Raw genomic sequence first — 27,923 nt, 5'->3', positions numbered from 1 at the left:
CTCGCCGATCCTCGTCGCCGCCGTGCTCCTCCCTAGGCCCCGGCCATCGCCCCGGCCGTCGCCGCGGAAGACCCTCTCCCCGCGCCGCCGCCCTCGATCCTCGATTCTCCCGCCGTTGCCCGTGACCTAGCCGGTGGTGGCGGCCTAGGGTTTGCGCCCGCCCGCGGCTGGTGCCGTCGGCGGAAGCAGCAGCTGCCATGAGCGACGGCGAGCGCCGCGATGAGGAGGCCGCGACCACCAGCGCCGCAGGTGAGGAGCTCTGCTCGTCGCCCCCTCCCAATCATCTAGGGCTTGATCGATCACTTCGTTGGGGGCACCCCGAACCTGGTTTCCTCCGCCCTATCCCGCTCACTCCGCCTCCCTTCCAGATGACGACGACGACGAGGATTACGAGGAGCCCGGTGGAGGGAACCACTTCCTCGGCTTCATGTTCGGCAATGTCGACGATGCTGGCTGACTTGGACGCTGACTATCTTGACGAGGTAGGTTACCACGTTCACTTTCTATGTTTTCTCAGGAACCTCCTGCTTTCGTTTTCGTTTTCGTTCTTGTGTTGTGTTTTTTCTACATGGTGCATCCGGCTGCATCTAGCAGACGATACGCAGCTAGGCCTTTCTTTAGCACTTCAGTGTGCAGTACTGTCACACGCCTCCTAAACGATGCAAATGGATTGATGGAAAACTTCGCCCAATGGGATATGGCTGTTCTTGTCGTAATTGGCATGCAGAAGTTTTATCTTGTCGCCACCATGCAGTTTATTTATTCAACACCCTGGTTTTTTTGCCTAGTTTTCGACACATAATACATCATTCTTCCTTCTCCCTTATGTCACGAGCTAGCTGAACCACCAAGTCGAATAAATGATGGATCTCCTCCGTCTTTGATGCTTCCACTTGAGCTCTTTTCTCCCTTATGCGCTCAGCCTCTTTAGCCACCGCCTCTAGATCCATCATATTTTCCCTCTCTCTCTTTATTTGCGTCAGTAGGAGGCTCTTCCTGTAGTTTTTCTTGGCTATCCTTTGACGTTTGGCCTCCAACTTCATTCCGCTTCTTGTTGCGCCATAGGTATTCCTCATACTCGGCTTGCATACGATCATCTTCCGCTTTCTTCTTAGCTATCTCCTGCCTTTTCTTCCTCTCAAGCTCGGCTTTCTCCTTCTCCCGGACCGTCCTCAAAGCCTCCTCCCAAACTCCCTCATCCTCATCATTGTCCTCCCACGCCGCCTTCATCCTTGTTGAGTTACCATACCTGAAAACAAAATTGAAAAAACAAAGTTAGTTACGAAATTGAACAATAGAAATAACAATAGCATTCATATATTGGAGACAAATATGGAAAAGGCATGCTAGGTATCCTATCATACTAGCACCACGACGTCCACCATGGCGACCTCTAGTGAGCCCTAGGTGGATCCTTGGTTTCCTTGGAGTTTGTTGCCATTGTGATTTTTGCCTTGGAGCTTGTTGCCTTGGAGCTTGTTGGATAGGAGCTCGTTGGCTAGGAGCTCGTTGGCTAGGAGGTTGTTGGCTTGGAGGTTGATTTGAAACTTGATGGCTACTTGATTGTTGGCTAGGAGCTTTTTGGCTTGTGCTAGCATTATTGTCCTTCGACTTCTTCCAATGGGAACATTTTATTCTATTGTGCCCCTTACTATTACAAGATTCACAATGAGTTGGCTCGCGAGGCTCTTGGAATAATTTGTTTTGCCGAATGGCCCCATCTATCCATATCTCCGTGATACCTCTTTGTCTTTCTTCTGCCATATTTCACAACCTTCCATTCCGGATCTGGCCATACTTGGACTCCATGATACTCCGGCCATTGTGATTGGTCCAAGTATGGAGAAAACCTTGGGGCCCATTTCCTCTTTGTAGTTTGGATGGAGAACTCAGACTCCCGAACGGTGCGCAGGTGATTATAATCCATACGTCTAATGCGTGCCGCCGTGAGCAAGCCAAATGAAGCAAAGATGGCCTCTTGCATGAGCAGTCACATGTCTTTAGGGACACTTGGAAAGACCGGCCTCCGTGTTGGACACCACCTTGTGTGGTGCCTTCCGGCTCATTCACTTGATAAACCCACTCAACATTATCATAACATGTAGCTGTTTGTGAGTCCGCCTTCCTCGACTAAAATACCATGAACTCATCAACCTTCCTTGGGTACTCGCAGTTGCTAGCGATTTCCTGCTCTGTCTCTTTGGTGTAGTTCTGGAAATAGACATTCAACTTCTCAAAGGTGTATTGAATTATTGTTGTCACGGGCAATGCATGCACACCCTTGAGCACATTGTTGAAGCATTCATCCATGTTGCTTGTCATTTGACCATACCTCCTCCCGTCCTCATCATAAGCTCGTGCCCACTTAGGCCTAAAATAAGGTGCCTTTCAAGAAACTCATAACCACCTGCGTTGAGGTCTTTCTTCTTCATCAACCTATTGTATAGGACTGTGAAGCGGCGCCCGGAGTTAGTGTTGACGTCAGAAACCCCCTGGCGGGCAGAGACGGGCAACACGGTAGAGCCGGGAACAACTAGGGCTGCGGCTGGCCCCAGTCCCTCAGAGCGACGGCCCGCAAAGCCTCCTGGTCGCACGTCCGATGTTTATCACAAGGGCGTGCCACCCGACCTATACCTGGTCGGGAAGGTGTGGATGATGCCTCGCTTAGTTTCCTGCAGGGCACACACGTAAACGTTAAATACGAGCCTCGATCGGCTCTCAGGTTATCCTGTGAATCGGCTCAGAGAGCCGATCCACCCATGATCCGGACGAGGTGTCCGAATATATGGTGGTCCTGCTTGATCAAGATAAAGCTGATTAGATCTACGACAATTTAGGATTTTCACCGCATAATCGGATCATCCTACTCACGATTGGGCCTCGCGCTCGCGCACGGTGACCGTAAGCCGATCCTAGATAGGGCCTAAAAACCAACACGAGGTTGATCCCCGGAACATCCTCTCTAGGGCTAGCAAACGCCACCCTACACGCCGCTGGATCCTCCAACCCTTTGTAAGGCCTAACTATTGCGGATGTTAAACTAATCCTTGATGAAACAAGGAGCAACCGTAACGGATCAGATCTACTAAACTATGATCAAGCGGGGTGCCGCCCCTACACCTAAGATAGGTGTAAGGGCGGCTAGACGTGCAAGGGTTGCATAACGAAAGCATGTAATTCGAAGAACAATGCTAACCCTAACACATCTAAGATAACTACGTTGCTCGCCATCAAAAAGGCATCGAGTACGAGCAACGCATGAACAACGTGATAGGCATTACGCTGCCTAGATCGCAAGATGCGATCTAGGCAGCATGGTGCTTACCGGTAGAAACCCTCGAGACGAAGGAGTTGGCGATGCGCCGAGATTTGTTTGTGGTTGAACGTTGGTTGTTGTTTATTCCATAAACCCTAGATACATATTTATAGTCCAGCGGACTTTCTAATGTGGGCGTGCACCAAACCGTGCACGAGATAAACTCTAACTTTTAATCTAGATGCGATCTAATATGTTACAGATACATGGGCAAACAAGCCCAACTTGGTATAAAAGGCCGATTCACGTATTTCTTCTATATATATATTCTTCACGTCCATCTTGATCACGGCCCACCTCTGACTCGGTCAAATTCTGGTGATAACACATGCCCCCTGGTTTTGGAAATGATATTTCCAAAATCATTACGCTCTTCTTTCGTCGGGTCATGTCGTGGCAGAACCGTTGCAGTATCCGTCATCATGATGCCCTGCCTTCTCAACTTCTCCGCGTGACCTGGCAGTTTTTTTTTTTAGGCACCACTTCCTCGGAAACTGCTGTGGCATTGAACTTCCACTATATCCCCTTTTATTTAACCGCTCCGCACAGTTTATTCCTGCATCTTCTTCGCATTAGTACTCCAAAAGCCCTCCTGCGCCACCATGTCCTCTTCCTCCTCTGCTTCATCGGATATTTCCGCCCAGACCTCTTCGTCTCGCGAACCGACGCCGGAGCCGAACCCGGCGGAGGTCCACGCAGCCAACACCCGCCGCGCTATTGCGGCCGGGGAGGAGTCTAGCCATGACTTCTCCCTTTGGTCAGAGGACGACAAGTCCTTGACCGACGGGGAAAGCGACCTCCGCTTCCTCGCCGATGGGACAACGGAGGAGGAGAGCGACGACGATCGCTTCTCCTGTGACTTCCCCTCTCCCGAGGAGGAGGAGGAGGAGGAAGAGGAGGAGGAGGAGGACGACACCTCCTCCGACGAGCCTCCGGCCAAGCGGTTCTGCCCTTGGCTGGGAAACCTCAGCGACTTCGACAGTGACGACGACGACGCTGACGAAGAAGACGAGGACAATGAGGGCCCGGTTGGCGGCCATTGGAGCGACGACGAGCCCGCCGGGAGTAGCGCCGACAGCGGCGACGACGGCGACGGCGAGGGCAGCGACGGCCCGTAGATAGGACATCTAGCATAGGACCAGTAGCAGTAGATGGGGCCATGTATCCCCTAGTACTTCCTTTTGAGAGCAATCAGCTCCTTATGTAAGAAATCTATCAATGAAGAACTTCCCCCAATCTAATTTTGCCGATTCCTTTCAGCTTATCTTAGCCGATTTCCTCTCATACTGATCTTGCCGATTCGTCCCCTTTGCCAATGCGTAACGAGCCGATAGCAACGCATCGGTCCCTCGACATTTACCCTTCCATTCTTCAATCGATGATTCTCTTTCCGGTAGATACTTGTGGGATTTCCAAGAGAGCCTTTAAATTTCTTCCACCGGTTTCGGCGATCCTTTTTAGCGAGCGCTCATTATTTTGTGAAGAAGGTTGCGACGAAGGTCAGCCGATGGTACCCCAATCGGTTCCTCAATAGAGCATCTACCGGGCACTGTTGCCCCCGAGTCTCGGCCAAGGCAAAACGAGAGACGAGGATACGCAAATTAGTCTGTATGGACCTGGGCTTGATCATGTCCGAGGGAGCTTTTTATGCCGAACCGAGCCGATTTGAACATAAATCGGCTTCCCGGAGCGAGGGAGCCTTCAAGGTGAGCTGCCCCCGAGCTTCTTCGGTTCTTCCCGCACCTTGCCGGCTAGATCGGCTCCTTTCCTTTGGTGGATCTAATGCAATCCATCCGTGACCTGATCTGCACGTCCAGGCTGCTCTTGGCATTGTTCTTGAAGAGAGGATCAGAGCCCTTAAACTACTCCATTGAGGAGTTCTTCCATTAAAATCGCCCTTCGTGCTCCATTGACCCTCTGATCGTAACAGTTATTCCTCTTGAGTCGATGGCCATGCATCGGCTTTCATATCCTTAAGTCGATGTCTGCTGCATCGGCTGTGCTCAAAAGTTTCGAATTTTTTGAAATTTTTTTTTCTACGGCCGACTTATGCATCGGCCCCCATACTTTAATACTCATTACCAAAGAATGAGATACTTCACTGCATATCCTCGTGTTTTATCTACCTGGGTGCCCCCCGGAGCCGATTCTGTCAAGAGAATTGATGGTATCGGCTCTGTTGGATAACATGTTGAACCCGAGGCGGAATGGTTGGTGAGGATAATTTTGGCCGATTGCTGGAATCGGCCTCCACGTTTGCTTGCTCGGTGAAGGTTTTGTAAGTTCCCTTCATAAATTTTTTGGGGCCGATCACAAGGATCAGCCTCGCCGCGTTTGCTCCTTGACGTGCTCTTGCTACTCGTTCGTGCCGGTAGATAAAACCAGCCCAATCTCTGACTTCATCATGTTGGTGCGCTTGCCTGTCGCCCACCTTGAGTGCATCGTGTAATCGTGGAGCACTAAGCTTCGTCGGAAGAACGAGCACCATGTTTGTGCCGGCCGATGTTTCATCATCGGCTTTCCTTTGCTTGGGGCGCCACTCCATTTTCCGTGGACGACCCTCTTCATCCGGGGTTCGCCGAACCTTCGCAGCCGATCGGGCCTTGCCTTCCTCAATGTATGCAAGTATAACCTCTCGGCTTCTTCCGGGCCGCGCAATCGTTGAACCCTGCGTTTCGGGAACGGCCGAGTCCATCAGGGCACCACCTTGGCCGGTGATACATGTCTTCTTCTTTTCCCTCGTCTTCTGAATCTTCGAGATCTTTCAACCGAGGGGACTCAGCTCGTTTGCTCTGTGGCGGGAGAGGTCCTAAGCGCTCGAACACGGACACGTTGGCTGCCCCCTTCTTCTTCCGGTTGCATTCTGGGCAATTGCCGATTGTTGGCAATCGGCTCATTCCTGAATCCCAGCGGTGCTCGAAGAAGGGACAATCCCAGTGCCTGTCCTCGTCGTCTTGTTCCCTTGCCTTTTCCTTGGCACAACGCTCGTGCTCCTCCTCATCGCGATTATGCCGACGATGTATTCTAGCTTCTCTAGCCAGACGATCTCTTTCATCATCATCGCTGGACCGTCGGCGTTGGTCGTACTGACTCACATACTTGTTGAGGAGGTGATCAGAGAGAGGTCGCTGATATCTTATGTTCTTCACTTCTCCCTCGTCGACGTAGCGCTTGCCATCTTGGCGGAGCCGATCGCGTGGAGCGGCTTCCTCTGTATCTTTGCTATGAGAGCAGCTGCCCTCATCTCCATCCTTGCCAGCGTGGTGTCCAAGATCTACCATATTGATTTGGCACGAGAAATCCGGCTGGCACCCTCCATGGTAAGTATACTCCACCATGTTTACGGCGGGGAAGGGGTGTGTGTCGACCTTCATGGCGTATTGGTTGAAAATCAACCGTCCGTTCTCTATCGCCATTTGGATCTGCTGCCGCCACACCCTGCGGTCGTTGGTGGTGTGGGAGAACGTGTTATGCCATTTGCGGTACGGCTTTCCGTTCAGCTCCTGCGCCGTGGGGATCTTGTGGCCTTCGGGTACCTTTATATGCTTCTCCGTGAGTAAGAGATCAAAAATCGCTCGGTCTTGGTCACGTCGAAGTCGAACCCTTTTGGAGGGCCTTGTGGCTTCACCCATTTGCGGGTCACGGGGCCTGTCGCTCGAGTCCATTCAGCCACTTGCTACCTCCTGATCTCCCATAGCACCTTCATCTTCGTCTTCCTCAACCAAGGTCACCGCACGCTTGAATTTGTCCTGGTAAACATCTGGGTGGCGCTGTTCATATGCTGACAGCTTCTGCACCATGTGCGCCAACGAAGGGTAGTCTGCTTGGGAGGCCACGTCCTTGATTGATGATGAGAGACCCACCACCGCCAACTCGATCGCTTCTTTTTCGCTTATATGAGCCGAAAAGCATCGGTTCCTCGATGGTCCCGAAGCGGCGGACGTATCTCGACACCGTTTCCCCGCGCTTCGTCGTACTTGCGCTAGATCGGCAATGCCAACATCGGAAGCCTCCGAGTGATACCTGCTCATGGAACTGCTCTTCCAAGCTGCTTCCAAGTCCGGATGGAGTTCGGCGGTAGCGATGTGTACCACCCGAAAGCCGATCCCGTGAGGGATCGTGCGAAGAACCTCACGCGCAACTCGTCCGACGCCGAGATCGTGCCCAGCTGTGCCAAATACCGGCTCACATGCTCGATGGAGCTGGAACCATCCGATCCACTAAACTTCGTGAAGTCCGGGAGCCGATATTTGGGTGGTAGCGGGATCGGTTCGTAGTCGTTGGGGTACGGCTTGGTGTAGCCGAACGTCTTCCTTTTCGGCATCATGCCGAACCGATCTTTCGAATTGCACAAATCTGATCCGCTGTGATGGCCGAAGGTGTCGAACCCCGAAGATTCGCCGGGGTGGCATACTTAACCAGCCATGCCTCGCTTTCCGGTTCCGAGCCAAGCTGCAGGAGCCGGGCTTTGGAGGTTTGTCGGGGTGGCGTACTTAGCCGGCCACGATTGCTTCTCGGGATCGGCTCCCGACGTTCCTCCTGCCGTTCCGGAGGCCCCCGATATTGTAGCCTCGGTTCGAGAGTGCACAGGCGTTGCGATCCGGTACGTATGCGCACGCGTATCCGTGCGGGATCTCCTTGGGCGCCTCGGGTAGGAATTGGTAGTCACCAGGATCACCACCAATCTTGTAGACGACGTATGCCGGATGAGTTCGTCGGTTCCGGTGCTGCCCATGCGAACGGCCGGGGCCGGAGTGGCATCTCTCCCTTGAAAGTCCCCGGAGCGGGTCCCGATGGAGAATACCGGTGGCTCATGATTTCTGGACGACGCGCGAGCGACACGCTCCAAAGTGTTCACCGAGGCTCTCGAGTGTTGGTGCGGCGAATGAGCCACCATGTAGTTGATCTCCTGCCGCGGCGACCTGGTGCGTTCTTCGACGGGCGGACGGATCCACTCCATCGAGTGCGCCTTCAGGTGTGAAACCCTTCCACCCGACGCCATGGGAGCGGGTTCGGTGGAAAGAGCCGATGAGTTCGGCTTCGAGGACCGCCTTGATTTCGTCATGCTTCTTCTTGAGCTCATCGGGCGGATCCTCGTACTTGACCGGAGTGCCTTCCGCCATCTCGGATGCGAGCGGCGACGTGGTGGATGTCGAAGGTGGTCCCACCGGGCGTGCCGGAATGTGTTGACGTCGAAACCCCCGGCGGGCGGAGACGGGCAACACGGTAGAGCCGGGAACAACTAGGGCTGCGGCTGGCCCCGGTCCCTCGGAGCGACGGCCCGCAAAGCCTCCCGGTCGCACGTCCGATGTTTATCACAAGGGCGTGCCACCCGACCTATACCCGGTCGGGAAGGTGTGGATGATGCCTCGCTTAGTTTCTGCCGGGGCACACACGTAAACGTTAAATACGAGCCTCGATCGGCTCTCGGGTTATCTCGTGAATCGGCTCAGAGAGCCGATCCACCCATGATCCGGACGAGGTGTCCGAATATATGGTGGTCCTGCTTGATCAAGATAAAGCTGATTAGATCTACGACGATTTAGGATTTTCACCGCATAATCGGATCATCCTACTCACGATTGGGCCTCGCGCTCGCGCACGGTGACCGTAAGCCGATCCTAGATAGGGCCTAAAAACCAACACGAGGTTGATCCCCGGAACATCCTCTCTAGGGCTAGCAAACGCCACCCTACACGCCGCCGGATCCTCCAACCCTTTGTAAGGCCTAACTATTGCGGATGTTAAACTAATCCTTGATGAAACAAGGAGCAACCGTAACGGATCAGATCTACTAAACTATGATCAAGCGGGGTGCCGCCCCTACACCTAAGATAGGTGTAAGGGCGGCTAGACGTGCAAGGGTTGCATAACGAAAGCATGTAATTCGAAGAACAATGCTAACCCTAACACATCTAAGATAACTACGTTGCTCGCCATCAAAAAGGCATCAGTACGAGCAACGCATGAACAACGTGATAGGCATTACGCTGCCTAGATCGCAAGATGCGATCTAGGCAGCATGGTGCTTACCGGTAGAAACCCTCGAGACGAAGGAGTTGGCGATGCGCCGAGATTTGTTTGTGGTTGAACGTTGGTTGTTGTTTATTCCATAAACCCTAGATACATATTTATAGTCCAGCGGACTTTCTAATGTGGGCGTGCACCAAACCGTGCACGAGATAAACTCTAACTTTTAATCTAGATGCGATCTAATATGTTACAGATACATGGGCAAACAAGCCCAACTTGGTATAAAAGGCCGATTCACGTATTTCTTCTATATATATATTCTTCACGTCCATCTTGATCACGGCCCACCTCTGACTCGGTCAAATTCTGGTGATAACAGTTAGAGAGGCAACAATCTTGAAGGTCGTCAGATAACTCTTTGTTCTTACATGCCCTATAGATGTTTGCACAAAAATGCCTCATGCACCATCGGTGGTGCACGCGAGCATGTCCGGGAATGTCAAGCTCCACCGCTTTGAGAATTCCTTGATGACGATCCGAGATGATAGACACTTCCTTTGAAGGTGGTATAACCCTAGTTCTCAATATATGGAAAACCATTCCCAATTATCATTGTTCTCAACCTCTACCAATGCAAAAGACAAAGGTACTAAATGGTTGCTCGTATCGTTTCCTATTGCTACCAATAGTGTGCCCTTAAACTGCCCGATCAAGAAGGTCCCATCTACAGAGATGATCAGCCTACAATGTTCGAAAGCCCTCGTGCATTTCTGAACCGCCCAAAATGCATGGTGAAATACTCTCACTCTTTTACCGTTGTGGAATGTCATTTTGGTACTAGAAGGCTCCACCACATGAACCATGCCCGAGTTAGTAGCGGCCATAGCTAACAACAACCTAGGGATTCAGTTGTATGTTTCCTCCTAATCACCATACAACATCTTGAATGCGGCTTGTTTGGCCTTCCATCCTTTCCCGTACTTGACGTTGTAGTTAAAGCAAGATTTCACCGTATCTTGAATGGACCTAATGTTCATGGTTGGAAGTGATGATATCTCAACCTCTTGTAAGCGATGAACTCGGATGTGAGTTGACGATGGTCTGGCTTGGAATCCTTGCCATCAAGCTTCTTCCCCCGGCACCTGTGAGTTGATACACAACTTGTTATGTGCCAATAGGGCCATCCCTTCAAAGGTCTTGCACGGACAACCCATGGGCACCAATCCTCTTTGCATCTAACCGTGTGGCGTGTCGTCACGTCCGAGTGAACAACGGTGTAAGGGCGATGATTCTTAATCGAGAACTCTTTGATCCATACCTTAAATTCCAACAAGGTGTCAAACATCAGCCCTTTAACTATCCCATTCGTCTTGTGATCCACATCCCGGTGGGAAATTGGCCTAGCTCCAAGAATTAAGCTCCTACAACCTTCAACCACAGCCCCATCCGCAAGGCTAACATCACAGAACAATGGTATCCGAATATCCCGTCCAGTTACCTTCTTGAAGATCCCGGCTCTTTCGGCTTCCTTAGCCGTCAACCCATCCTTATCAAGATCTTCATCGGGACCATCATTATCGAAATCCGAGGCATAACATCGAGAATAATGAATGGAGTGGTCCATGTTCTCTTGCGTCAAATATGCGTCCAAATCACCAACATTGTTGTCATTGATCGTCATACTCCTTCTCCAACGGTTCATCTTGGGTCATGGGAGATTTGATGCCTTCTTCTTGGCTCATGGGTGGTGGACTCCTAGAATCAATCGAGGAGGCGCGCCGGTTAAGGTCAAGCTGCAAATTAACATCAACCGTCTTGGTCGCAAACAACTCTAGAGCCTTGTCATGTGATTCAACCACTATCTCCTTGTAAACGGACCACCGTTGCTTGGAGTTGATACACATTGTCTTCCAATGGATGTGCATTCCAAACCACACATTATGTCTTCCCTCTAACTCAACAACATCACTTGGCTCATTCCAATTCAAGTCAATTCTCACTTGTGCTGCCACCTCGGCATAGTTAGGGCTATGGTCAAACACCAAGTCTAGCTCTTCCGGGTCCGATTCTATGTTTTCTTTCAAAAAAGCATCCTTGTCCACATGATGAACATGCACAATTCTTACCATTCCTAGTGTAATTTCAACAACACATACATACACGTGTTCAATAATTAGCCATAGACAAAGCAAATCTAAACATACAACCTACCCTAACACTTATCCTACTTCAACAAACCCTAACATCCAAAAAAACTTGGGTTGGAAAATCAAACTAGGGTTTCACATATAGATCCAACCAAATCCATCAAAACATTGGATGAAAAGAAGGTGATCGGAGGAGATTACCTTAAGCGACGGGTTGGGAACGAATTCCATGGACAGATCCGTAGAAATCCACCAAGATTTGAGAGCGATTTGGGTGGGAAAGAGATGTGAGGCGCCTGGTCGAGGGAGAGGAGGAGGAAGAAACATAGCAGAGGAAATGAGACTGGTTCGGGCTAGGAGACTTGGGCGACACACAACATGATGTGTGGTGCCCATACGAGCGGCACCACGTATCCCTGCCACGTCGGCTTGCCACACCACGCAGGAACGAACGCGTCACGGAGGATCCGATGTGTGGCATTGCTCCCACGAGCGCCACACTTTAGGCACCACACAAAAGGGTTAACATCGTAAAACAGTTTGCCCAAAAGGTTATTTTGTGTTATAGTCTCACCAAAGGTTATTTTTTGCAAATCGCCCCTTCTGGCGGAGATAAATACAACCGGCTGAATGGGCTGGTTCGACGGAAACAGGCCTAAAACATAGCCACCAGCGGGCTCATCCTAGCCCAGCCCGGCCCGCTCAGCCCCGCACCCCCACCCGCGCCGCCTCGCATCGCGGCCCTCACTTGCCCCCGACCCCAGCCGATCTCGCCCTCCCCTCCTCGCCGACCCTCACCGCCGCCGCGCTCCACCGCGCCGCCGCGGAAGACCCCAGCCGTCGCCGCGGAAGACCCTCTCCCCGCGCCGACGCCCTCGATCCTCGATTCTCGCGCCGTCGCCCGTGACCTAGCCGGTGGTGGGGGCCTAGGGTTCGCGCCCGCGCGCGGCTGGTGCCGTCGGCGGAAGCAGCGGCTGCCATGAGCGACGCCGAGCGCCGCGACGACGAGGCTGCGACCACCAGCGCCGCAGGTGAGGAGCTCTGCTCGCGGCCCTCCTCCCAGTCGTCTATCTAGGGCTTGATTGATCGAAGCTGGTTTAACTCGCCCTGCCCCGCTCACTCCGCCTCCCTCCCAGATGACGACGACGACGAGGAGTACGAGGAGCCCGGTGGAGGGAACCACTTCCTCGGCTTCATGTTCGGCAACGTCGACGATGCTGGCGACTTGGACGCCGACTATCTCGACGAGGTAAGTTACTGCCTTCACTGTCCCTGTTTTCTTAGCAATCTCCTGTTTTCTTGTGTTGTATTTTTTCTACATAGAGCATCCGGCTGCATCTAGCAGATGACACGCAGCTAGCCCTTTCCTTAGCACTTCAGGGTGCAGCACTGTCACATGCCTCCTAAATGCTGCAAACAGATTGATGGAAAACTTCGCCCAATTGGATATGGCTGGCTTGTCGTAATCTGAACGCACAAGTTTTATCTTGTCACCACCATACAGTTTATTCGTTCAACACTGTGGTTCTTGTGAATAGTTTCCTCTCCCTAAGGCCTTGTTGGTTAATACGCTTCTCAAGTGTGTTGGGAGGTGTCAGAGGAGGATTTTGACCTAGAAGGGATTTAGTACCCCTCAAACCATGCCAGTCCCCTCCGGAATTCTTGAAACCGAACAAGGCCTAATGGTGCTGATGGTTTGATACACTTCAATTTTATTTGGTAGAAGTGCGTCATCGTCATTTGCCATGTTTACCTGTATGATTTTGCAGCTTATAGTGATCTATTTATTTGCAGTAGCTAACTGTAACTCTTGAGCAATCTTACCTTTTCTGAAAAACGATACTTGAGCAATCTTACCTTTTCTGAAAAACGATACTTGAGCAATCACCAAACGAGTAAAGTGGCAGTATCAATGTTCTTATCGTTTAAAGAGTGGGTAGACTCTACAAGGTCAAACATGCAAGATTTTTTTTTTTTGTTCTTTTCCTTAGTAGGTCTTCAGGATTTGACCAGAAACAAGTCAGTTGTGCAGCATAGGGTCACTCTGTTGTTCAATTTTTGCTGCAACTTTTGAGAACAAAATATATTTATTTTTCTTGGTAATGAAATGCAGGTGCTTCATTTCTTATCATATCTTTTTTATTTAGTTGACAGGATGCAAAGGAGCATCTTTTTTTTTGCTTCATTTCTTATTACATCCTTTTTCTTGAATTGACAGGATGCGAAGGAACATCTTTTTGCGCTGGCAGACAAGCTTGGTACATCCCTGAAGGACATTGATGTATGGTATCCTACGATGAATGCTACTTTGATTAATATTTTTGTTTTGTTTTCAAACACATTAATACAGTGTTGTTTGCTTATAGCTAACCAAGTCTTCTCCATCACCTGCTGATCCTTCTGAGCAAGGTAGGTGGCATCTCTATAATTCTATATAATCTGCATGAACTGGCTTTAATGTGTTCTTCGTTGACTCCAATTTGCATTCTGTTTTCCATCTAATCATACATATATGTATACAGTATACACGCAGTAAGTTGATGTCTGATATTTCTGTTCTGTAGATTATGATGAGAAAGCAGAGGATGCTGTTGACTATGAAGATATTGATGAACAATATGATGGACCTGAAGTTGAAGCAGCTACAGAGGAAGACCATTTGCTATCCAAGAAAGATTACTTATCCTCAAACACAATGTTTGCTTCGGTCAGTAGTAAAGTTTCAGTGTTTGAGGATGAGAACTATGACGAGGATGAAGAACCACCCACTGATGTTGAGCTACCTGATGATAACGTTATACCAGGTTTGGCATATCTGTACCATAGATGTGTATGTGTGCTTATTGAAAAATTTACTAAAAATCTGGACGAGTGTTGCTCATGGCGGTAAAGAATCTGAGAAAATGAATAGTGTTGTGCTTTTTATGGATGGCAGTAAACCAGCAATATTACTGTTTTCATGAATGGTTTTCATTTGCAACTTCTCAAAATATTGTGCTGATGCATCTCGCTCCCAGTGATTTGTATATGAAGAACAGGTTCGAAAGCAAAATAAGCCAATCTCATCCGCTGAAGTCAACAACTTATAAAGTTTATGTTTGAATGCTATTCATATGCTTTTCTTCTTTTTATTGTTTATTATGTTTGAACATTATTTACATGTATTCTTGTAGTTGACACAAGTCTCCTTTCTCTATCTATTTGGATGTCATTTCAGCTGAGCAGCTGGATACGTTACCCTCTAACGAAGACCCTGCCATCGAAACGGTATCTAACTCGTTACCACAATCAGGGGAAAGTATGGACATTGAATATGAAGTTTGTCAGGTACACATTATTTATATTGAACTATTTCCCACATGAATTCTGAATCATATGGCATCATTAGTTGAGTTTTTGTTCATTCAGAATTTGGTTCATTTTTAATTAAATAAAAAAATATGTTGGCTTGTCACATAATAATATGGTTGAGTTAGGGTTGAGGAATCTTGGATGACAGTAAAATTTACTTCATAGGTTGGATGACACTTATTTTGGGTAAATTAGCTAGGAGACACCATAAAACACTTTTAATGGCTAAAAGACACTGGATCCTTGATGCCAAGTGGGACCTGGTTCCAGGTTCAAATGATACAGCAGTTCCATGTAGAGAAGTGCATACTTTCTCATGCTCTGTAGTTAATTGCATGAACATATTTCTACTCATAAATCTGCAGTTGCTTTGTAATGATATCCACCTGTCTGACTGAACTGCTTCTCTCTAATGTAGCAGGAAGAAGTTGACACCGAAGCAGGTCATCTCCAGTCTAAATCTGGGACTTCCCTCCCTGTTTTATGCATAGAGGATGGGAGTGTGATCTTGAAGTTCTCTGAAATTTTTGGCGCACAGGAGCCTGTAAGAAAAGCCAAGACAGATTGCCATCTACGGCCAGTGAATAAAGGTATACAACTGGCTGATTATAAGAAACAAATCTGAGAAGATTATCATGAACCCCTTGGCAGCATTGCATATATAGCTGGTGTTTTATTGGAGGGATATGAGCCCGAAAGTAATGGTTATATAGAATCTTATTTGGGTATTTAATCTGAATATATAAATCAATGTAATTAGTACTACCTACTACCAACTATGTCGAGAGTCCATGCTTATTACTGATTGTATGATCATTTTGTCTGAGGCCAAGTTCTAATTTAGTAGGGAGAAAATATGTTCTGGTTTGGGTTGGCAGATAAGATTTTGGAAACTCACATTTGTGCATTTTCGGGAAAATCATAGATGTGCGGTATATGAACAATTTAATAGTGAACTAGTTTTAGAAAGTTTGTCACTTCTGACCGGCCATATGCCTTTGTCTGGTATTAATTGCTTCCAGAGCTCCGCATCACAAATGTCTGTGACATTGTTGAAGATGACGAGGAAGTATTTCTGCGGAGTACTATTCAAGATCTCCCATCTTTGAAGCATATCAAGATGAGTGAAGATTTTGTCGAGAGTGACAGTGATGAGTTAACTTCTAATGATACTTGTGGGTTTAAAGACTTGTGTCTTTCTGAACAACCGATGAAGGATGCACACAAGGATTTCCCTACTGCTCAACAAGCTCCAGTTTGTCCTGATTTTTATCCACTTGAGCATGATGACTGGGAAAATGGTATCATTTGGGGCAATTCACCGACAAATGAAAGCCAGGCTTCTTTAAAAAGCTGTGTAATATCTGAAGAGAGTGCTGATACTCAAAGTAAAGACACGGCTAAAGATTATGGTTATGTATCCAGGTGTTCTGATGTACAGAGTAAAAATAATGGTTCTCCAATGATAACAGAGCCAGTAACAACACAGCCTTTTGGCTGTACGGAAATACCTGCTTCAGCTAGTTACCATTACCCTGAGAACAGTTACCCTCTGTTGAGAAAAGAGACTCCTCAGGAGAAGAATGACTTGGACAACACAGTACCAAATAACATAAATGGAACATTTAAAATTGATACCATGAAATGTTTAAACAATCTCTCAAGACTGAACAAGGAGCTGTTAGAAGGATCTTGGTTGGACAACATAATTTGGGATCCCAGTCAGGATACTCCAAAGCCTAAGCTAATCCTTGATCTTAAAGATGAGCAGATGCTTTTTGAGATTCTAGATGAAAAGAATGGGGATCATCTCCGCTCTCATGCTCGTGCGATGATTGTCACTCGGTCAATGAAGACTTCAACAGTGGGAAATTTTGACCACAACAACCAAGCAGTTACATTGGATAGCCAGTTTGACATTTCCAATGACAAATTTTATTCTAACAGGAAGATGTCACAGCAAGCTAAATCTCATACTAAAAAGCGTTCTTCAATGGGCATAAAGGTGGTACATTCTGTTCCTGCTCAGAAGCTGCAGTTCATGAAGCCGTTGAGCGAGTACGAGCCTCCCTACCCCTTGCCATATTTATGTAAATTCTACATATGGATTTCTCATCTTGTGTTGGATTAGTAAACTTTTATTTTTTGAGTCTTGCAGTCTATGTACAGTTATTTCATCGAGGTGACAAGTATTGCACCTAGAGTGTCATGAAAAATAATTAAATCAGTAATCAGAATAATCATTAAAAATACTTTTCAACAGAAAGTGTGACCTATTATCTTGCCTTCATTGGTAATATATCCTCAAGTGAACAACCAGCAGTTCTGTTGTCCTGAGGAAATATTCCTGTAATGATGGATATGTGCACCTTTTGTACTTGTACCTATGCATATATTGTCACCCCTGCTCTGCTGGACTTTTCCTTTCTGTCACTCGGTTGCGTATGCTGCTGTTTTACAGCAGATTTTCAGATAATATAAGATGCATTATTTTGGAGATCAGTAATTGGGTGTAGTATGAACTTGTGACATCTCTCGGTGCGCCGTAGGGGCAAAACACTTATTTGGAACGCGAAACTTTAGATATTAATTTGTATTTCTGGTCAGATGCATTTCCTCTTCTAGTGGAGAATAACGGATTCTATATTTTGATTCTTTACTGCTTCTACTGCTTGCTCTGGATAATGATCATCAGTTTATGTTTCACATGTTTACACTCTTGGTTCTTAGCTATGTTCAGCAAGTATGCTTCTGGGACTTTGTTGTCATGTGTACCTCACCTAATACCTACTGAACTCTGTTATTGTTGTTCCTAAAAGTTTGATTTCCTTTCATGCAGAAAGGAAATTGTGAACTTCCATAGACCAAAAGCTAAGTGGTTCCCCCGTGAAAATAAAATTGCTGCTGACTTGCAAGGACCTGCTTGTGGTCATGGACCAATGACTGTTATAGTGATGACATTGGCTGGAAAAGGAGTGAAGCTTGCCGTCAACACAGAGGAAACTCCACTCTCTGTCAAATCAAAAGCTTCCAAGAAATTAGGTTAGTACTCATCCGTTAATGTTTTGTCTTTTTCATTAGTCTGGAATATCCCTGCTCTATCTTAAGATTATTTATTAATTAGGAGGTCATCAATAGTTGACGCCTTTACTTTTCTCCATGCAGAATTCAGACCATCTGAAAAGATCAAATTATTTTGTTCTGGAAAAGAACTTGAGGATGAGATCTCCTTGGCTATGCAAAATGTGCGGCCAAACTCTATTCTACATGTTGTTCGCACTGAAGTGCATCTATGGCCAAAAGCACAGAAGTTACCTGGTGAGGACAAGGCTCTACGTCCTCCTGGGGCATTCAGGAAAAAGGTCGACTTGTCCGTTAAGGATGGGCATGTATTTTTGATGGAGTAAGTCCAGTTTACTTACATTTCCCTTCATATCACAAGAGTAATAATCATATGAATATAACTTTTCAGAAACGTGTACACATACAGATTCTTATGTGTGTATCCAAATTTACTGCTACTTTAGCTAAGTAGTGAACATGGTGTTACATTGTGTAAAAGTGCCATCGGTCATTTGAATGGGTTATATGCTGTACTATTTGCTGTTTTTGTCATGTATGTTCTTGTTCACTAATGTACCATGTGTTATTTTCGCTTTCAATTGCAGATACTGTGAGGAGAGACCTTTACTACTTGCAAATGCAGGAATGGGTGCTCGACTCTGCACGTACTACCAGAAAACTTCACCCACTGATCAGACAGCTACATCCCTGCGAAGCAACAATGATGGACTGGGTACAGTGCTTGCTATTGAGCCTGCTGATAAATCTCCTTTTCTGGGAGATGTACGTTCTGGGTCTCATCAATCATGTCTTGAAACAAACATGTATAGAGCACCTACATTTCCTCATAAGGTAGCATCGACTGATTATCTTTTAGTTCGTTCGCCTAAAGGGATGCTTTCTCTTCGTCGCATTGACAAGCTATACGCTGTTGGCCAACAAGTAAGCCCTTGTGCTGGCATACTGTATTCTATATCTGCAGAATGTTCTATACTGTCAAACTTTCCTTTTGATTTGCTGGAAGGCATAGTTTTGAACATGTTTACTGGGGTAATTTGTTTATTTACTAGGCTGCAAATATGTAATGCCGGAAAACCTTCCTCATGTATTTTCCCTTTCTTTACTCGTAAAGATCTCCATATTACTTTCTAATGTTCCCTAGCTTCAATAAATCGGCAGAGCACCTGCCTTTCCCGTAAAAAAACGTGAAATGCTGGAAAATCTTCAGCAAAGAGTAGATATATATGTTTCTGCTCTGCATATAGTTAATTAAAAACACATGCTGTGATATCCACAAATAAACATTTTGCTGTTTCTTGCATGGCATCATTCTAGGAGATGATATATTTGCAACAAACTGTTGAATCCATAGAATGATAGATTTGTGCTTTCCTGGCAGGAACCACATATGGAAGTATTTTCACCAGGAACGAAGAATATGCTGAACTATCTTATGAATCGAGTGCTCGTATATGTATATCGTCAATTCCGTCTTAGGGAGAGGCCTGGTGCTCCATCTCAGATTCGAGCTGATGAATTACCTATTCAGTACCCTCTGACAGAAGCTATTGTGAGAAAACGAATGAAGCATTGTGCGGACTTGAAGGTAGATCTACCACCCATGTTAGCATCACTTCTGTAATTGTGTTTGTGCATGTCCTTTTTTGTCTTCCAGTTACAGCTTTGTGTTTTTTTTACCATAAATAACAGTCTCCTGCATCATTAAACAGAAAATACCCAATGGACCTTTGTTCTGGACACAGAGACCTGACTTCCGGATTCCATCAGAAGAGGAAGTGAGAAGATTAGTGCCACCAGAGAGTGTGAGTTTCTCTAGAAATTACTTGTGCCAACCAATTTTTTTCCCGACGACAGTGGACAATTATCTAACATAACCATTAACTTCTATATGAAGATTGCCAGCTTGATCTACTACTCACTCCCTCTGTTTCAATGCCCCAAAGTTTTGTGCTTGCAGAAGTATAAAATCAAGAAAATCTAGATTCGTACTGTATTATTCCCGTCTATAGGTATAGCAGTTAAATCTCTCCCTGTTGTCACCAATGCAAAGGGGTTAGAATGGAATACTGCATTAGCAACAATTCTTGCTTTTGTGAAAAGACAAAATGAAAAGTAAACGTTATATTTCATTGTACTATATAAGATGACTGTCAGTTTCAGCACTCCTGTAAGAATGGTTGGACATGTTTTCTTTTAGATTAACGGCTAGATTAGCAACCAACCTTTCTGGACTGTACTCTTTAGTAAGCAAAGATCTCCACAATTTGTTTCATCAGATCCAGGGGCTGGAATATGTGATGATGTGGTTGAGAAGCAAGCACATTTTGCTCTTAGAGTATCTCAGGTGCAAAAGCTTGTGCTCACAAAGGTGCTTAGAAGCATATCACTGGGCACCCATTTAAGTACTTAAGCATCTAACCTTCCAATACAAACTGACAAGGACTAATGCAAGAATCAGCTTTTAACCGAGCACCGGCACTTAGCTTTGAGGTAGTATGTCTAACGTGGTAAGAAATCTACCTCTGTGCACCTACCATCTTGGAGCACTGGAGATGCCCTTAGGCAAAATTGGATAGCCATGATATGTCCCTGATTACTTCTAAAGTTAGAACTGTTATCCTGACTCTGTCAATAGGGAATCAAGGTCTGTGATCAACTGAACTATCTAAGATGTCACTTTGCATCCTTAAAATTGAATCTAATCTGTTGATTCCTTGAACTTCTTATTTTCTCACGACAGCTATCGTCGTTTGTCAGTTAAATGACTGACAAATAATAATGCAAGGGCCTATTGGCAGAATTAAGTTTTTGGACCAACTATGGCTGCCACAGTATCTTTCATTATAGAAATCGACTGATACACCTAATTGGCGCACTTATGCAAGTTCAGGGACCTGCTACACTAAAAACTCATGTTTGTGGAGAGTACAACTGAACCAGTTCAAGGAACTTTGGTTTATCATTATTCGCTACTTGCCGGTGATTACCACAGTACAAGCAAACATGCCTTTAGCAAACACTTTGCAAGACAAAATAATGGAGTTTTTCTGTACCTTAATTCTTCGATACACCAAAAGGTTGAGCTCATATCGGATGGTTGAAAGAACTTGCATGATTAGAAAGTTCATAACAAGTTGATACACTCCTGACAAATAGATGTTGAAGCTCTCGGTGTGCTGCTATTTTTTTATCTTGTGAATGTCAAATTGCCAACCTTTTTTTTTTCTGTAGTTTAAACGTTTAATAATGGTAATATTCATTCTGGAAGAAGTGCCATGTCTTGTATTGAGTTCATGGCAGCTGAAATTTTCCCTCCTTCAGGTGTGCTGTCATGAGAGTATGCAAGCTGGTCAGCATCGTCTCCATCGCTTGGGAATTAAAAAGCTTACTCAGCCTGTGGGACTTGCTTCCGCAATGAATCAGCTTCCTGATGAAGCAATTGAGCTCGCTGCGGCAGCACATATTGAGAGGGAATTGCAAATCACTAGCTGGAACCTTACCAGCAATTTTGTTGCTTGTACTAATCAGGTACTTCACTCAATGTATATTATCCATGTATTCAGTGTGCCAGAACAACTTCTTTCGCCATTTTAGTAATAGGTTTTGGAAGTAAAACCACTAGGCGCTAATGACATAATTGATAGTAATGTGTTCTAGAGAGACGATGTATAAACTTCGTCTATTGTTATTTGCTGAATTAACATTGAGTCATTGGGAGAGAATGAACACTACAACCATGTAAGAACATGAAAAGACTCGCAAGGTGGAAATTGTATGTGAAGAAGTGGCTGATTCTTGAATGGTACTCCGTTGTATATACTTCGGGGTGCTCTTTTTGGTCCTGTTTGGACTGATGCAACAGTTATGATCAAACCAAACACTGCAGATCTGCAGAGAGAGATGGTTGTGGGATGTATTATGTGTGCGTTGAGACAAACTAAATGTGTCTGCTTCAAGTGTCACATATGGTGATGGAGGGTAGAGAGAACCAGTGAAGCAAGGAGGGGTAGAGAATTGGGGTGCACATAAAGTAGAGAAATTAGTAGAGAGTGATGGAGGATTAGTCCTCTCCCAATGAGCTTGAGCACCACCCTCCACAGAAGTGCCTTCTCAAGCTTTTATCCTGCAAGTACATTTTTTGGGGGGAGGGGGGTGGGGTGGGTGGGGCGTCGCAGCTTCATGCCGTGTTATGTTTTAAATGCCCTTTTAAATAATGAAGTATGCGTTGTTGGTAATGCTCCTTGTCTACTGCCCTAATCTGATTTTCTTGGGTGTATGCAGGACAGAGAGAATATAGAAAGACTAGAAATTACTGGTGTTGGTGATCCATCTGGCCGTGGTTTAGGATTTAGCTACGTGCGAGTAACTCCAAAAGCACCTGTCGCTAATTCAAGTCATAAGAAAAAGTCTGCTGCAGCCAAAGGTACCACCGTTACGGGAACAGATGCTGATCTCCGCAGGTTGAGCATGGATGCAGCCCGAGAGGTACCATCAAGCCTGATGATTTAGCAGTAGTATACTTTTATGTGGGTCAGTAACTGACAACCGACATGCTAGGCCCTGGCCAGCTCAACTTAAGGGATATAATCCCCCCGATACTGTGTTTTTACCTAGGAAATTATCTTTATAAGAAAGTTATCACTTAGCTTGGGCCTTAAGACAACTAGAGATGAGATTTTCCTTAGTTACAAGATTTCTTAGATTCGATCATTAAGGCCAGCTCTTTATAAAGAGGCTTCACACGTACATTTTCATGAAGAAAGAAGTATTGCAATCTTGACTGGTTTATGCCCTGGGGTTCCAAGCTTGACATGACATAGGATCATAGAACAGGCTTCACTGACAACACTTATGATATATATGTGCATTGATAGTCTTTCAAATGCTCATTTTATTGACTGGTTTATTAAGAAAGTTATATGCCATACCTGTAAAAATGGAATAATTTCCTTCATACATTTATATTTGCCAAAATGCCATTGGCTATAATAAATAAAGAGTGCGACCTACCCACGCGTGATTTAACTGGAAGGAAATTTGCCGTATTCATATCTTTTTAGACTTTGTATTTACTAATACTTGCCGTTGATATTGCTGTAAACAGTTGCTTCTCAAATTTGGCGTTCCAGACGAGCAAATTGATAAATTAACAAGGTGGCATCGGATTGCTATGGTGAGGAAGCTTTCAAGTGAGCAAGCAGCGTCAGGAATTACTATTGATGAAATTCCAGTTAGTAAGTTTGCACGTGGACAAAGGATGTCTTTTCTGCAGCTTCAACATCAAACTAAAGAGAAATGTCAGGAAATTTGGGACAGACAAGTTCAGTCACTCTCAGCTATGGACGGTGATGACAATGCCAGTGATACAGAAGCCAACAGTGATCTGGACTCATTTGCTGGGGATCTTGAAAACTTGCTAGATGCTGAAGAATTTGACGATGAGGATGTTGGTACTGCAGACCTGAGGAGTGATAAAGCAGATGGAACAAGAGGGCTTAAAATGAGAAGGTGCCCTACTCAAGCACTATCTAACGAAGAAATTCAAGATGATGAAGCAGAAGCTGCTTTAGTAAAAAAATTGCTTGAAGGTGGTTAATTCATAGTTGTTGCTTTCCAAAGACCAACTTTAGTAGTTATGATTAATGTACTTTTGTTTTGCAGAGAGTGGTAATGATACAAAGAGGAAGAAGCAACCTGCGGGAATGGCAAATTATGGCACCTCTATGTATAATCAGGTTGCAAATAAAACGAAGCAGGGTAAATCGTCTGGCTATGGTAGTGCATCAACTCCAAAGGAGAGCACGCCAAGAGGAGTGAAAGAGGTATCAGAAATTCATATCTAAGTTTATGAGCCTAATCTTGGTTGTTGCTGGTACATTATCTGTCACCATACAAGCAGAAACAAGCTCTAATAGAACTTATATTGCTGCATGCAGGTCGAATATTCTTTTACTGAAGGTGCTTTACCCTCAAAACTTAAAACTAAGCCGATGGGCGATGCAAATGATATCATTCTAGTTAAAAAGAAAAATGTTCCAGGAAAGGATGGGTTTAAGGTAAGTCCAGAGCATGATTGTGATGTATGTATTATTTCTTTGTATTCCGCTGGAGACCATTGATTATTTCATGTGTATTTTCTACTTGGGTTGCTAGAAACTATATTTGAATGCATAAACTTTCATGTGTCTTTCTGAATTACCCACTCCAGGTCCATAATACTTGTCATTTTGGACATCGACAGTCTCCAAATTCTAATTATTTTTCACTAATTCACATTGGAATATTTTATGAAATCTAATAAATTCTGTATTGTAGTAATACTTCATGAGACAAATTTAACTCTAGCCCCAATGGATAATAAATTCTAATAAATTATGTATTGTAGAAGTACTTCACATTGGATAATTTCCCGAGAGAAAATCAGGTAATAATGATAAACAATGGGGCAGTCAGTTTCCCCATCCAACTCTAGCCCAACTCTAAGAAATGCCCTTAAATCCAAAAACTTCCACTTTACATCCCTCAACTCTCAAAGTTGAACCACCCTCATTCCCTACACTATCTGGTTTCTCAACTCTCAAAGGTGAATCACCCTCATTACCTACACTATCTGGTTTCGGCCGACGTCGTTGAACATAATACTGATGTTCTGTCCACTATGACAATAACTAGCTGAATTAGAGAGGTGCCAAAATTCATGTTTGTGCTCTTGTGGCAATTCACGCTAATGCTGCTCTGAAGTGTTTCTTTGCTTTGCCAGATACCTGCAAGTTAGGTTTGAATGTTGCTGTGTAGACTAATTGACTTGTCTTGACAAATCTATGGTTCATGGGTTGAACTTGTCAACTTGTTTTAATAGGAGTAGCATTTAGTATAATGCTGATCTTATCTTCCGTTCTTGGTTCTTATGTGGCATGCCTTTTTTATTTTAAGGAGAAGAGGCAGGGAGCGAGGGGTGACAGTCTTGTATGTGGAGCTTGTGGTCAGGTAGGCATAGTAGATTGAATTACTTGTGCTCTGGAAATATTGTTTCCTAACTTTGTATGTCACATTGTTATTGCTTAGCTTGGACACATGCGGACCAACAAACTGTGCCCCAAGTATGGGGAGGATCCAGAAACCTCAGAAATGGATGCCATTTCCTTCAGACATAATCCTCTTGATGTCGTGAGTCATGTTCAAACAAAGGCACCAAGCAAGAGGTTGGTAGCCAAGGTTTCACCCGAAGTTCCTGAAACTGAGGGACCAGAAAGCATTGAAAAGATCAAACCAGTAAAATTCAGATGTGGGCCACCTGACAAGTTCTTGGAGAGGAGCATGTCAGTCGCAGGTTCTTCGGTTTCTGATAAACGTACAATGGATGCTACAGATTTGAAATCTACTGGAAAAGTGGGCAAGATTAAAATATTCAATAAGATTAAATCTGAAGATTATCCTCCTGATACTCCTAAGCCATCAGTTGTAATACGTCCTCCTGCTGAAGCAGAGAAGGATGCACCTCGTAAGAAGGTCATTATCAAGCAGCCTAAGGGGCATGTAGACCAGCAAAGAGCTATTGACATTAGGAGTGGCCAGGAGCCCAGAAAGATAAGGAAAATTGCTGAGTTATCAACCTTAGAGAAGGCTAACCGAGAGGAAGATCATTGGTTTGCTGGAGAGCCCAGCCAGATGAATTCCTCTGGTAGGTTGGGTTCGGAGGGTAATAGAAAAAACAAAGTAATGGGAAATGATGAATCCTGGAGAGCTTTTCAAGAGCAGCGAGAGAGACAGGAACAGAGGTTAGTTGAAGCTAGGATGTATGAAGCAAGCAGGGAGGAAGAGCTCCAGAAGGCAAAGAAGAAAAACAAGAAAAAGAAAAAACATGAATTTCGAGATGACGACGTTCTGGATCACCGGCCATATAGAAATGACAGAAAGGTACCTGAAAGGAATCGAGCAGCAAAGAGACGTACTCCAGCTGATATGGCAGAATATGCTCCATCGGCCAAGCGGCGCCGAGGAGGAGAGGTACTTCTTTTCGCTCATGTTTGGTGGAAGTATGCGTTGTTTTATTAATGTTTACCTTAACCGTTTATGCTGATTCCCTTCTCTGATGAGAGTTACTTGTAACCAAAACTTTGATAATGCCAGGTATCCAGCTTTGTCTCCATTTTTATGTTCTGCCTCCTAGAATTATCCCTAGCTTTTTTTCTCAACTAAAGAGTCTCAGTCATTTATGTGGTCTCAACAGAATAGTATTGCTTCTGTGAAGAGATGAAGGAACAGGACCGTAGAAAAGATCACTTGGATTATGTATCCCATCTGTTTTATTTTCTGTTCTTAGTATTTCAGTTCCATCATTTTTTTTGAATATTTTTTATCATTTAGTTTTTCAACTAGTTTTTTTTTATGATAGCTATTTGTGCTACTGTCTGAAAGAACAGACATAACCAATCGATGTTTGTTTATTTGCAAGACTAGGAATCTGAACTGAGTTGGTTGTTTGCATCCTAATGCAGGTTGAGCTCTCCAACATATTGGAAAAGATAGTTGATCACCTGAGGGACCAAACTTCTATATCCTTATTGTTCCTCAAACCAGTGACGAAGAAAATCGCTCCTGATTACTATGACGTAATCCTGCGCCCGATGGACCTTGGCACGATAAGGGACAAGGCGAGGAAGATGGAGTACAAAAACAGGGACGAGTTCAGGCACGACGTGGCGCAGATCAGATTGAACGCGCATTTGTACAATGACTCGCGGCACCCCCACATCCCTCCGCTAGCTGAGCAGCTCCTGGAGATATGCGACAGGCTTCTCTTGGAGAGCGCGGACTTGCTCGATGATGCGGAAAGCGCGATCGAGGGGTAGGACAATAACAAGATACAGCACCTTTGCGCCGTATCATCATCCTGACGTAGATTGCTGTACCTGCTGATCTTTAGCGAGCAAGGGGGGAAAGCACACCTGTAAATTCTTTTTTAGGTTGGTCCTCGACTGTTTCTTCTGCCTGGTGGCTGCTTCCGGGTGTTTGGAGTCGGAGTGTACACAAGCAAGCTTTAGGCTAGTCGTCTAGGCAGGGCCCGCTGTACCTATGGGGCCTCTTGCTGTAAAAAGTGTAGCAATATGACAATGTCAATATTCAGATGTTGTAGCTGTACATCCTGTGCGCGGATCATCTTTTTTGAATCATATGGATATAGATGCAGAAAGGTCAAACAACTATTCTTATGGGCTCCTCTGTTGCTAATGTTATTTGTATCAATTCGATTCAAAGGGTAGTCACTGATGTTTGATCTGGTTGAGCTGGCATTGGCTAATGTTATTTGTATTAATTCGATTCAAAGGGTTAGTCACTGATGTTTGATCTGTTTGAACTGGCATTGGCTGGTGAAGGTTTGTGTGTAATGAGAGATAACTGTACAAACTGTCCATAGTCAAAGCGTGTGTGGATTGAGTTATTATCATGTACAAGTTGCTTACCTGCTTGAGTATATAACATTATTTGATTCGTTGAATGATGGGTACATAATCTTTGAATGGAGACTTGTGCTTATGCCTTTGGTGATGTAACGCATAGCAGACCATCTTCTTTTAAACAAGGGATGTTTTTCCTCACCTGGTACAGTGGTACCTTTTCTCGTACTTGGTCGCATAAGATGCGGTAATCCAATAAAGAGGTGATTTGCTGTCAAAAAAAATGCAGTAACCCAATATTGCTGACGATGTTGACGTCCACAACATCTACATGTAAAAAAAATAAACAGTGCACAACATCTTGAGATTTTCATACTTGTTTACCTTGCTGGGGAGAAAATATTTCTTTACCAATCAAAAAGTACATACTAGCTTACTTTTTTAGAATCCTGTACAAAATAGCTTTTTTTCTTCTTCTGCAGTTTAGTGTAGGATGGTCTGTTTTATTCTGCAGTGTAGACGTGTAGTGTAGGATGATGGCCATACGTTTAGACCGGACGAAGCACACAAACAGATCGAAAGCGTGTTTCGTTTGGAAATGACGAAACCCGGGAAACGGGCGACGTTTTTGTAATCCCAAAATTTAGTGTACGT

General features: G+C 45.3%; 1 protein-coding gene across 5 annotated transcripts; it reads left to right on the top strand.

Annotated features, from left to right (window-relative positions):
* The first annotated feature begins 233 nt into the window (after positions 1-233).
* Positions 234-27,141, top strand: LOC124698966 (transcription initiation factor TFIID subunit 1). Of its 5 annotated transcripts, none has more exons than XM_047231370.1 (21): positions 234-249; positions 12,573-12,685; positions 13,655-13,717; positions 13,803-13,845; positions 14,001-14,240; positions 14,654-14,763; positions 15,206-15,377; positions 15,810-16,845; positions 17,627-17,829; positions 17,953-18,190; positions 18,456-18,792; positions 19,250-19,456; positions 19,581-19,673; positions 21,193-21,399; positions 22,153-22,356; positions 22,976-23,459; positions 23,533-23,693; positions 23,808-23,927; positions 24,805-24,858; positions 24,937-25,878; positions 26,370-27,141. In XM_047231370.1, the coding sequence occupies exons 2-21, from the start codon at positions 12,632-12,634 to the stop codon at positions 26,721-26,723; spliced, it is 5,322 nt and encodes a 1,773-aa protein (XP_047087326.1). In that variant the 5' UTR covers positions 234-249; positions 12,573-12,631; the 3' UTR covers positions 26,724-27,141. The 5 variants fall into 5 exon arrangements, with proteins under 5 accessions (XP_047087326.1, XP_047087309.1, XP_047087321.1 ...); XM_047231353.1 differs by lacking the exon at positions 234-249 and adding an exon at positions 12,416-12,467 and having other exon boundaries at positions 15,209-15,377; XM_047231365.1 differs by lacking the exon at positions 234-249 and adding an exon at positions 12,416-12,467 and having other exon boundaries at positions 24,811-24,858.
* Positions 27,142-27,923: the final 782 nt, after the last annotated feature.

This window comes from Lolium rigidum, chromosome 1 (assembly GCF_022539505.1).
Source record: "Lolium rigidum isolate FL_2022 chromosome 1, APGP_CSIRO_Lrig_0.1, whole genome shotgun sequence".
Classification (NCBI taxonomy): Eukaryota; Viridiplantae; Streptophyta; class Magnoliopsida; order Poales; family Poaceae; genus Lolium; species Lolium rigidum.
This window is presented reverse-complemented; position numbering and strand designations above follow the sequence as displayed.